General features: G+C 32.4%; 2 protein-coding genes across 2 annotated transcripts in view; one reads left to right on the forward strand and one right to left on the reverse strand.

The window, feature by feature from the left end:
• LOC147066758 (uncharacterized) overlaps window positions 1-2,169 on the reverse strand; it is a 63,220-nt gene extending 61,051 nt beyond the window's left edge. Inside the window, exon 1 of the mRNA XM_085954146.1 lies at window positions 1,925-2,169. Coding sequence (XP_085810272.1) covers window positions 1,925-2,051 — 127 coding nt within the window. The 5' untranslated portion in view covers window positions 2,052-2,169. The remainder of the gene's footprint in view (window positions 1-1,924) is intronic.
• Window positions 1,783-11,862, forward strand: part of LOC147066759 (dynein regulatory complex protein 8-like) — a 30,437-nt gene continuing 20,357 nt past the window's right edge. The window contains exons 1-2 of the mRNA XM_085954207.1: window positions 1,783-2,451; window positions 2,570-2,683. Coding sequence (XP_085810333.1) covers window positions 2,430-2,451; window positions 2,570-2,683 — 136 coding nt within the window. The 5' untranslated portion in view covers window positions 1,783-2,429. The remainder of the gene's footprint in view (window positions 2,452-2,569; window positions 2,684-11,862) is intronic.

The raw sequence follows: 11,862 nt of genomic DNA on the forward strand, positions 1-11,862 counted from the left end.
CGCAGTGCATATGGACGAGCTGCCACTGCATATCCATGCATCGTAACCCATACCCTGATAGATGGATGAAAATAATAATTACATAAGGAGAATATAAACATTTCATGCCCCGCTCTCTAATTGAATCATAATTATTATGTATACAATGGAATATCGATTATTCAGACCAAACGTAGGTTAAGATGAACCAGATAATTGAGAGGAACTTGAACCTCAAACTTACTAACAATCTTTTCAAAAATTTGTTTCATGATTTGGTTATAGAGCTGCAGATGACCGTATGACCATTGATCATTTTTTTTTGGCGGAAACAGTTTATCCCATGATGACAATGATATTAAATACCTTTTTCTGTCGGCGGAGATGCTTTTCGTTCAGTTAGTTCGTAGTTTTGTTCGTATGTAGGTATCATTATCACACACTAAGGTAAGGTTATGTTAGGTAAGATTAGGTTGGGTAGATTTGGTTAGGTTGGGTTTAGATATATGGAATTAAAATTCTATGTCGACCCGTGTCACATCAGTCCTTTAATTAAATTGTATTGTGGAACCTCATTCACTATTTTCATCTACTAAAGCGTCAATTACATTGAGCTTTTTTACGAGCTGCTTATTGGCGAATTTAAAAGCGGGTGGTTCAGCTACTGCGACTTCATGATTACACACAAAACTTTCCATTCGCTGATAAGCCACAAGCCAGCGAGCGATTTTGACGGAACGTAGTTCATTTTTTTACCGGGAGGTCGCTACGCTCCATAACAATGTTTCCATTAAACGTCAAAAATGTAAATTTCAAAATGAGTAGTTCGTTTTTCCACCACCATCGCTCTACTGCGCAGACGCAGTAACACGCCGGCGTGTAGTGTGAAAAGTTGACCGGCTTTCAACTTTTCTAGGTGGAGTGTTTACAACCTGCTTATTAGCTTATTCGATGATTACACTGGGCGAATTTACAGGCAGATTATAAATTTGCCAATAATCAGCTCATAAAAAAGCTCAATGTAATTGACGCTTTACAATAGTTGTCGGTACCTATCTGTTTATATAAATTTAAGCGGTTTAATGATTCTAATAATTACACCCATCGGTTGTATTATAGATTTACCATTATTCATAGTAAGTATATACATTATGTTTGTAGAACAATCTGAAAACAAAATGTTCCACATCAGCATTGACAATCTGCAAGTACCTCCTGTACAAATACACAAAACAGGAAAAATAAAAATTGTTTAATGAACATAGGTATTATCATTATCCACATTTTATAAAGGAGATTATTCATACCTATTATATTATATGTTCTGGTTTGCTGATAACGAAATATGCAATGATCAATGTCGTAGATTAAAAAGAATAATTTGCATTACCCACGTATTATTTTAGAAAAATAATGCGACCATTCGTACGTACGCCGAGTAAACGAGGTAATGTTATCAACGTCATGTGTAAAATTCATAAACAATAATATTCTACTCTACGAATTTGACATGACGAACGATTCGATTCAACGATAGCATCGAGCTAAAGCTAACCTGCAAAGGCCTCTACCTACCCAAGTATAAAGCCATAGCATTTTAGCATTAGACGGAAATAATAAAATCAATCGGTACATTTTGTTTTTAATAATAATTTCGATAAGATTTTTCACATTACAAAGTACATTATACAGAATTGGCTTCTTGTAAAATAGTCAGAAACGTAAACGAATAACCATCAATAATTTTTGAGGTTTGGAATCTTCCCCAACCGGCAAAAACATGCGAATTTGTAAGCGGGAAACACAGTAACAACACACAATGTCGATTACGTCGTGCGCGGTAAGCATTAATGAGTAATCGGGAAACAATGTATCCGAGACGAATATTAAGATACATACCGGTATACAGAACAGTAAGATTATCATGTGAAAATGAGAAATTTACCTTGCCCGCCATCCGACAACGCTTTTTTAAGGCGATCTACCAGTACAGCCTTATTTCCTTTAACGTCTAAACCCAAGGCACTCAGTTCTGCCTTAAGCTCGACAACTTTTAATTTAGCGGGATCCATCGCCACAATATGGACCGAACACTAAAGTACACACTAATGATTTCTCCTTAAAATCACCAACAAATTCCTAGCGCCATCCGACGAAACGACTCTACGAGAAATGTACTGTCAATATGGCGGCAGGAAGTTGAGTAAATTTAACAACCTGAAGTTATCGAGCATGCACTCGATTGGTTGAGGCGAACGAATGACGCCTGACTTTTGAGCCAATCACAGCGTCTTTATGAATATCCGCCAATTCAAACTTTAAATATCTCGGTGTCAAGACAACAAAATTAATAATTATTATAATCGATATTGACAGCTGCAACATGATAAAGAAATGGCTCTGTTTATATATTCCAAATAAACTAGAATAACAGATGACAGTTTTTCGAAATGTCTAAAGAAATAGCCAAAGGTTCGTCAAAACTGTTTTAGATAATATATAATAATAATAAATTAGTAAAACTATCTATTGCATGTTATGAATATCACGTCATTTTTTGTACCTCACTGAGATTCATCGTTTCTTTCAGTTATCATCAACAATGATTTAGAAAAAAAGATAGCTGACGCTTTTGAAGTTTTCGATCATTCTGGAAAACAAACCGTAGATGTCAGAGAAATAGGAACAATCTTGCGGTCTTTGGGTATGAAAACCACACACGCACAATATTAATTTTATTTTAATAATGGTGGTAGGTATCATATTCTTTATTGTATTATCATTGGGCATTAGTGCATCACCATTTTATTATTTATTTTTCTCGGCATCTTAAGGAAATTCCTTCGAAAATGTAGATTTTACGATAATTTCGACCAGCTATTCAAAAAAACGAAGGCACTGGTCCTGATTGTAATATACCATATACCTAGTCATTAAACTATTTCTTGTATTCAACGAATAATAAACAAGATTTGAGAATGTAACAATTTTTTCATTGGACACAATAATTTTGTATGTTCAATATAGTCAGTACGCGAGGTCTGGTGTCTTTCTATTAGGAGCTTCGTCGAAAAAACAAAAAAGCAATTAAAATGTAATCTGCATATATGTTTATCGGTCTACGCAAAATAGTGTTTGAACGAAAAGCATTTCATAAATTTACACATTTTTCGAAAAAAAATAGCATCTACTACCAAAATTTAGAATACCTATAGTTTTGTAAAAAAAAAGAATGAGGTAGGTACCACGAAAACATTGATTTTGCATGATTTTAGAAAAGGCGTATACCTATATACCTACTGGTATTATACTGATTGTGCGAATGGTTTGAATATAAAATTATTTCATCATTCAAATATTACGGACGTCAATTACCGACAGAAATACTTTCAAAATCCTTTGTAATCCAGTGAATAACAATTTTTCATTATCACTGTCTGTCAATATGTTTTATGTAGGTAAGTATATAGTACAGTGGCGCACCCAGGGGGGGAAGGGGCCCTGGCACCCCAAACATAAAAATTATCAGAATGATATTACACATTGAAATCGAGAGCAATAAACTATACCTTGAGCTTACACAAATAAAAACACGGAAAAAATGATTTTAATTTCTAACATAAAAAAATCGAAACACAAATGTCGGGTTTTTTTAGAAACCCAATCCGTAATGGAACTGTCAAAAAAATCTCGGTGTCCACCCGAATTCCAGAGTGGTGTAGGTCATGGCTGGGGAAGGCTGACAGGGCTCTAGCCTGGGCGCCCGGGCTGTGGGAGGCCTGGCGTGTCGGGTTGACCAGATAAGTGAGATAAACACACATAATAAATAAGCTTTAATAGTAAAAAAAGTCGCCTGCGGCGCTATTATACTTCATGATCATGAACATTTTAGATTATATAATTGTGCAATATATTTTCTAAATATTATGTGCCGATACTTGATAGCTCCATTATTAAAGTAGATGTATTAAAAATCGCCAATAATTCACTGTATTAGTGCCCTTAATTTGAACTAAAACACATTTTGAAAAACGTTAATGTAGTATTTCACACTGCCTTTAATCTTAGCGGTAGGTAGGAGGCCCGCCAAATATCCTAGCCTGCGGGCCCATTTCGGGATGTGGGGGCCATGGTGTAGGTACACCGAATGCAATAGACAAAAGACCGATAAACGAGAAATTAGGCTGTGTTGTGTTGAGTAGGTTTGTGTACTATGCACCAATACTTTTTTTGTCCATTTTCAATTTAATTTTGGAACCTCAATATTAAAAAACCAAAAATCGACGATAAACATTCGGCGAAAAGAACGACTACATCCACTAGTCGGTGGTAGTGTAAGTCAAAAGAACATTTTTTATCAGTGGAATTTGGCATAAATATTGTAGCTCTCTAGACCAAGCGGGTAGCACAGCCGATAATATTTGAGTATTTTTTTAGCATAGGTACTAGGCGCACATGTCCAGTATGGTCGCTGTTAGTCACTTCCAATCCGCCAGTCGCAGATGACAGGCTCAACGGTTACTGCCGTTATGCCTCCAATTTAATAAAAACTAGGAGAAACTGTACACATATACCGCCGTGTATTGTGAAAATATGTAAATATAATTATATGAAGAAAAAAAAGATCCTATGAGACTAATTTACATTCTCCTCCTTGGCCCCTCCCAATATTAAATCCTGGGTGCGCCACTGATATAGTACGTTTCTGTCCCATAATTACAATAGGTTAACAGTAGAAAATGGTGTCAATATTATATTATCTATGAATATTATGTCACTCCACACGCATGGCGTGGCATGTTCCTGATACGTTGTCACGTCATAACAGATGTTTACAATAATTATTGTTACGACACATCATTGTAATAAGTAATATAGTTATATATAACCTTCAATATCTATCCAACTTCCCTCAAATCCTGTAAATTCTTATAAAACGTCATAGTTGTGTTTTTATAAATTTCGTACATACATAGAAAAAGGTCTAAAAATGCAAATATCTCTAGTGAGAACTTATAATAAAATATTACAATAATTAAATAGGTAGGTAACTAGTTATGAAGATGAGTTTATACACTAAAGCAAAAGATGTCAACATAAATAAATCAAATATCATATAATTAATTTCGAAACTATTATTGGTACTTAGGTGTGATTTTTTTATATTATTATTAAAGTTATGTGGTTGTACGATACAATTTTTAATTGTGTATCAATACTCGACATCTCCATAATTCAAATGGATGTATTAAAATATACAATAAAACACAAAACATTTTCGGACCATGTCCGATCCTAATAGGATCATATGGGCCTCCACAGAGTAGAGGTTTGTATTAACAGATTTTGTTTTTTACGAGAAATTAATGTCGGCCACTTGCTCAACCTATTAGGTCCATACCCTGACACACACAAATAGAAAAACAATATGTGTACTTGCCAGACCCAAGATTTGAACCCGGGACCCACGGCGTGATAGTCAAACGCTTAAGCCGCGCGACCACCGTGGGTGCTCAACAGCGCTCGGAATGGACAGGAACGCACCGGAGCGCCGTTGTGGTTCGTGGAATTCCAAAATATACCGTTCCGGCTCGTGAATTCATTTAAAATTGCGTTGCGGTTCGTTAGATTGAGATAATTATATATGAATGTATCTTTTAAAGTTTTTCTCAAAATTAAAAATTAACGAAATTATGTTATGCCGGGCGTGCAAGGGTTAAAAATAAAAATTATGACATCCCTAAATTTCTTACAACCTTCTTATTTTGTGTCGATATGTCCATGCCTAAATGCATTGTCTAAATAACAAGAAACAACCAGCTGCAAGCGTAAATTACTTTATTATCCAAAAAAATGTGCCTTGCTGACACTATTTGAAAACTCTTCAAAAATAAAGTATACATTGTTTAATAATTTCTAAAGGATGAAACATTTCAAATCTCAATACAATCTTGCCTTTGACTTACGCATTGTTAATTTACTTACCTACTAATTTATTATATTATTTTATTCGGAGTGACAAAAATTATTGCTTCGCCATTTATATTAGGGTGAATGAATTGTGTTTTCGATGGTTAAATTAATACAAAAAAGTTTGATAATTTGACTCGTGCAATCCGCTATAATATTCCTATTAGTTGCCTTTTAAAATATTTTGTATTATTTAAGATATAAATACGTTTCTAAACAAAATTGTTTATATTATTAGTTTGGTGTTTTTTTTTGCTACATTCTAGTAAGTTTTGTGTTTTAATTTTAACTGTGCGTTTAACTTGATTTTTTAATAAAAAATTGTTCTCCTAAAACAGGGGAGGGCAAACTTTTTGCATGGAGGGCCAAATTCAAGAATTCAAAATGACCGGCGGGCCGCAAGTAAAATACCATTTTTAGATATACACTATTTATTATCACGAAAACTAAACATTTCAAAAAAAAAATAATGAGAAAAATGAAACTGTTGTTTATTTTTTTAAATTAAGGTGTTAATTTTGTGGTTGATATTCTTAAAACTGCTTTTAAATGGGCATCGGCGATATTTGATCGTATAGAATTTTTATTGAGGTTCATGATCGAAAATATTTGTTCACATATATAAATTGATCCAAAAATAACGAACATTTTTCTTGCATAATCTTTAAGTTGGTCGAATTTGTCTGAATTAAGGGCATTGTAAAATTTGGAGATTTCTTCACGACGATGCAATTCTCTTAAATCAGTGTCACACTGCAGATCAATAATCTCAAGTTATAGCTTTGTCGGTACACTATCAATATCTATTGAAATCGATGTTCAACGTAGAAAATAGTGGTTACATAATGTGAGACGAGACGCAAGGAAGACGTACTGAGATAATACATTTACGAAATAACAAATTTTTCATTTATTGTCAATATTTTTTAAAAAAATATAAAAAAAGTTATTCGTAATCAGAAGTACAATTAATGATGGCGGGCCGCAAAAAAATACCCGGCGGGCCACATGCGGCCCGCGGGCCGCAGTTTGCCATCCCCTGTCCTAAAAGTTGGTCAAAAATGTCATCAAGCGAAACGTGTTAACCGAAACTATTGAAAAATATTTTGTCGCAGGTAACGTAACGCTGGCCACATACCTACACAATTTGATCATTTAAAAAATGATATTGAGTGGTTATTTATAAAAATAATGAAGGTATAATAAAGTAGTAGATAATTCATGTAAATCCGCTAAAACCACATTACATTACATTAGGAATTCACTCCAATAACCATTTAGGTGGCAACAGATGGTATTCATCTCAACAATTGACTTTTGTTAAAAAAAGCTTATGACGTGTCGTAAACCCCTATTTTTACGATGTTTACATTTGTTTTGTAATTTACATTATTGTTGAATTGCGACTATAGTACAATAAATCTTGTGATATAACTACTACATTCATTCATTTATTTGCCATAGGTCATGATGAGTAGGTATACTTTTTTGTAAGTGAATTTTGTTGCTTTTGGTAAGTTTTGTGTTTTAATTTTAACTTTGTGTTGAACATATTTTTTAATAACAATTTTTTCTCTTAAAAGTTAGTTAAAATTCTCAGCAGGCGATACGAATACCTTTATATCATCGGTGTATTGTAAAAAGGGCGAATTAACCAAAATACTATTTTACAGGAGGTGAATTTTTAACCTTTGACATTTATTTATTAATTACCTGTGGATGAATACTGTCCTTATAATAGGCTTTATAATATAATATTTTAAAAAGTTTATTATGTTAAATTCGCTTTTTATTTGTAACACTAAGTGGATAATCACCCTTACAATTATCGTTTTTAATAAGTACTTTCCTGTGGGATACAAATTCGCCATTTTTACATAATTATATTATTACATATATACCTATATACTATTGTCGCTGGTATCCAAACTGATTTAAGATAATTCTGGCCACACGCACAATTTGACGCACGATTTGGTCTGCTTATCTCATCCGGTGTACTTCCTTGTATCTATCTAATTCATCTACTGATATATCTCTTTTTTATGTAATACTGTTATATTTTTATATCTTTGTTTCTAAGTGTCATGTTGTGAACGTCTTAAACTTATAATTTGTAATGTCCACAATATGTTAAAAAAATAAATGAATTGAATAATTTTGTGGATATTTATAAAAATAATGAAGGCTTAATTACGTAGTAAGTACTTCGTGTAAATCTGCTAAAACATTAGGAATTCTTTCCGGTGGACAATACAGTGGCAACATCTGTTCTGTGATTCAATAATTAGGTATTATCATCTCAACAACTTGACTCGTGTTAAAAAAATATTTATGAGAAGTCGTAAACCCCAATTTTTACAATGAATAATGAATGATTTTTTCTACAAAAATGTGTTTTTGGGCCATTGATGGTTTGGGCAGAAAATATTGAATAGCCTTCTGCAGAGTTTATTTATTTGGGACGTTCCTATTGTATTACAATTATTATTAAATGCATTGTAGCTTGTGACTTTAAAAATAATAGAAATAATAAGTAGGTAGTGTGGAGAGAACTTTTACTTAATTTTTGTTTGTAAATTTGTTTAAAAAAATATAGGAATATCCTTCAATAAAAATGTACGACTATCATAATATCTGTATTGTATGTAGGTACCTATTATCATTTCCATGGCAATAATAATGTGAGTAGGGAAGGACAAACAACATAGATTGAATCGTTTAGAATAAGAAGGTACTAACAAATTAGGTACCTGTGTGTCCAGTGCGGACATCTAATTATCTTAGATGGTGTTAGTCATAGATTATTAAATAAATACGGTGGTAGATGTATATTACAATAATCGTAACCAAAGCATCACCATTGTAACATAACATGCATACAATACAATATTAGTCCTTATAATGTTGAATATAGTAGGTACTAACTAATGACAATTTTATATTATTCTATAAGAATCGCGCTTAGCAACCTGAGTTTCACCTTCCGACATGTTTTATCTTATATAAATGAAAATGACACACCATTGGTAATTTTATTACAAATAATGCTATGTTTACGTTGTTTGGATGACTTGAAACTTTTATTAGATGTAGGTACGGCCTTCCTTATAGTGGAGAAGGTTCAAAATAAATCTTTGAGAATCCTTTAAAGCTATTTTATTCTATTTTTTTAAAGGTATTTAGGCTACGTACTTTTTCCAACTTATATCTACCCAGTACAAATGAGAACTCTGCCATTATTGGTACTTAGTATTGATTTTATTATATATTATTTTATAACTTTCTTGATAATCTAAGTTTTTTGTTCTGCCAAGGTGCAATAATTGCTAATGATAATTGGGCAGGAAATAACTATGTTCAACCAAATCGCTTCGGATAATCGTAAATTCCACCTGCGTGAGAACGAGTTTATGTGAACGTTATTTTATAAATTCTTGGTATAGGTAGGCACTTACTGTTTTTTCTAATACTATTTCTTTATTTTTTAAACACTATTTTAATACTATTTCTTGATGTTTGATATTCTGTGCTCGTATTTAAATGGAATTTGTAAAATTTTCCATAAGTACGTAAATAATTTTTTAATTTGAATCTATAAGGTACTTATGTGGATATGTTGTTTGTTATGACTAATTAATTACAAACTTATCTATCTCAAATGAGACAGTAATATAAGTTATAATCAGTGACGAGTGGTGGTAGAGGTATCATGCACAGGTTATAGTGGTAGATAAAGTAAGAATAAAGAATAATACAATTTTTGACGGTATACTTTGTTAAAACAAGATTATTTCGCCTGCGGCGCTGACAATCCTTACCAACCTGCCCAATATAGACCCACGTAAGAAGTTTAAAGTTTATTGTTGCATTTTTATATCAAAAGTACCTACGTACGTACGTAAAGAAAGGATTAGCATAAGTACTTAGTTTCGGAAAATTATACAGCATTCCTGTTCGTGAAATTTTCCATTTCAAGCACTGGTGCTCAACCCTAAACATACACATTAATTTTACCGCGCACACCATTTGGAAAACGCTACTGTAGAGCGTCATATTGCCTTTATCCTTAGCGATAGGTAGGGGCCCCCGTCAAAGATCCTAGCTTGGGGGCCCGCTTCACGCTGTAGGGCCCATGCCTGACACACACAAATTGAACATTATGTGTAGTTGCTACACCCAGGATTTGAATCTGGGACCCACGGCGTGATAGTCCAACGCTTAAGCCTCTTGGCCACCGCGGGTGTACCTAGGTACCTTACTAATAAAGTTCTACCACATAAATGTCATAAACGCTAGTTTTAATAATATGTATTGCACGTCTATTTTAGTTTATAAAATTATTATTTATTATTATTATAAGATATGAGGGGTGTAGTTTCAAAAACAACTTATTCCACTTTTACAAATTGTTGGCAAACAACAAAAAACTGTTTACGGTGTTGATTTTACATATTTTTTTGTTATTTCTGTTGAAAATTGTAGTTTACACTTTGAAATGGATATCTCAATGCTAAAATCTATGAAAATGTTCTTAAAAGTAGGTTTTTTCTAATATTATATTTGGAGTAAGTTACTTTTGTTTCTGAAACTTGGAATAAGTTATATTTGAAACTAACACATTTGGAATAAATTGCGTTTGTAAAAACCACTAAAAAAAACTGTCATGCTAAATGTTGCAGGAAAAGTCGTGAATATTCGTACCCATTCAAAATAATTATTCTGGGTTACTAATTTTAAAATATTTGAAATTAGGTAAATAAAATTGGTCATTCAAATTATTTCACTGTTTTGTGATACAAAATAATATTTTTGAAGTTATACTTCTTTTGGCGCGTTTAGTAGAGGGTACAATAATTGAGAGCTGCGCGCGCACACCGTTACGAAAGTGCGACATAATCACGTGATCGGGGTACTAGCGGAAGATTTAATTTATAAAATGTACCATGTGTTTATTATTAAAGAATACAAACTACTCCAAACTTTCGAAATGTTCCATTTCAACTTCCTACCAATAAGACAAACAAACAATTTGGATAGTTCGATGAACCAAAGAAAAACTTTTATTTATTTTATGAACCTGATTCTAAGTCACCACGTTTTGTTTTGTTACGCCAAAGAAGTATAACTTCTAACGCGCACGCGCGTATATAAGTACACGCACCGATTTTGTATTATTATAGCAAAAACAACAAACGTTAGTTAGAAAATAGTAATCAAACAATAAAATACCTTATATTTTTATTAAGTATACTAATATAAAGAAAGTGTAATTTTACAATGAAAATTAGGTAAGTAAATAATAATTGATAATAATATTATAAAAAAAAATATATGAGTAGTGATATAAACCTAACCCGTGATACTCAAATTACGAAATAACATAAAATTGCTAAGACACTTGTCACCGAAGCAAGCTTCTGTCGACTTTTTGTTTAAATATATATTAAACAAGATTATTTATCCTCATTTGAGAATAAATTTTACGGCCCTCGGACGAAAAATAATTAAAATATCAATAAATTAACACGACGTGCAATTAATGTTGATGCATAGGAATTCGTGAAGACGCCCGAAATATTTTCAAACATACGATTGTTAAAAATCGCATTACGAAATTCTTAGTAGTTAGTACCATTGATAATATTATTTATTTCTGATGAAAGGATTCTTTAAATAAAAATATTGTGACTTCCTTCGCTGTGCGTATACATATAGTAAAAATGCCAATTATTACAGAATAAGGAATTATCACAACAAAACAAAGTATAAGTGGTTAATCAAATTTAAATAGTTATAGATAGACTAAAAATACTTATCATATATACTTAGTAAACTGAAAGCATTAATAATTTACTGCCACGGTACCAATGATAGTTTTTTCGCTTGAAAATGATACTTAAATAATTATAA

This window comes from Rhyacophila brunnea, unplaced genomic scaffold, assembly GCF_057557595.1.
Source record: "Rhyacophila brunnea isolate RB1 unplaced genomic scaffold, BYU_Rbru_1.0 scaffold_4, whole genome shotgun sequence".
Taxonomy (NCBI): domain Eukaryota; kingdom Metazoa; phylum Arthropoda; class Insecta; order Trichoptera; family Rhyacophilidae; genus Rhyacophila; species Rhyacophila brunnea.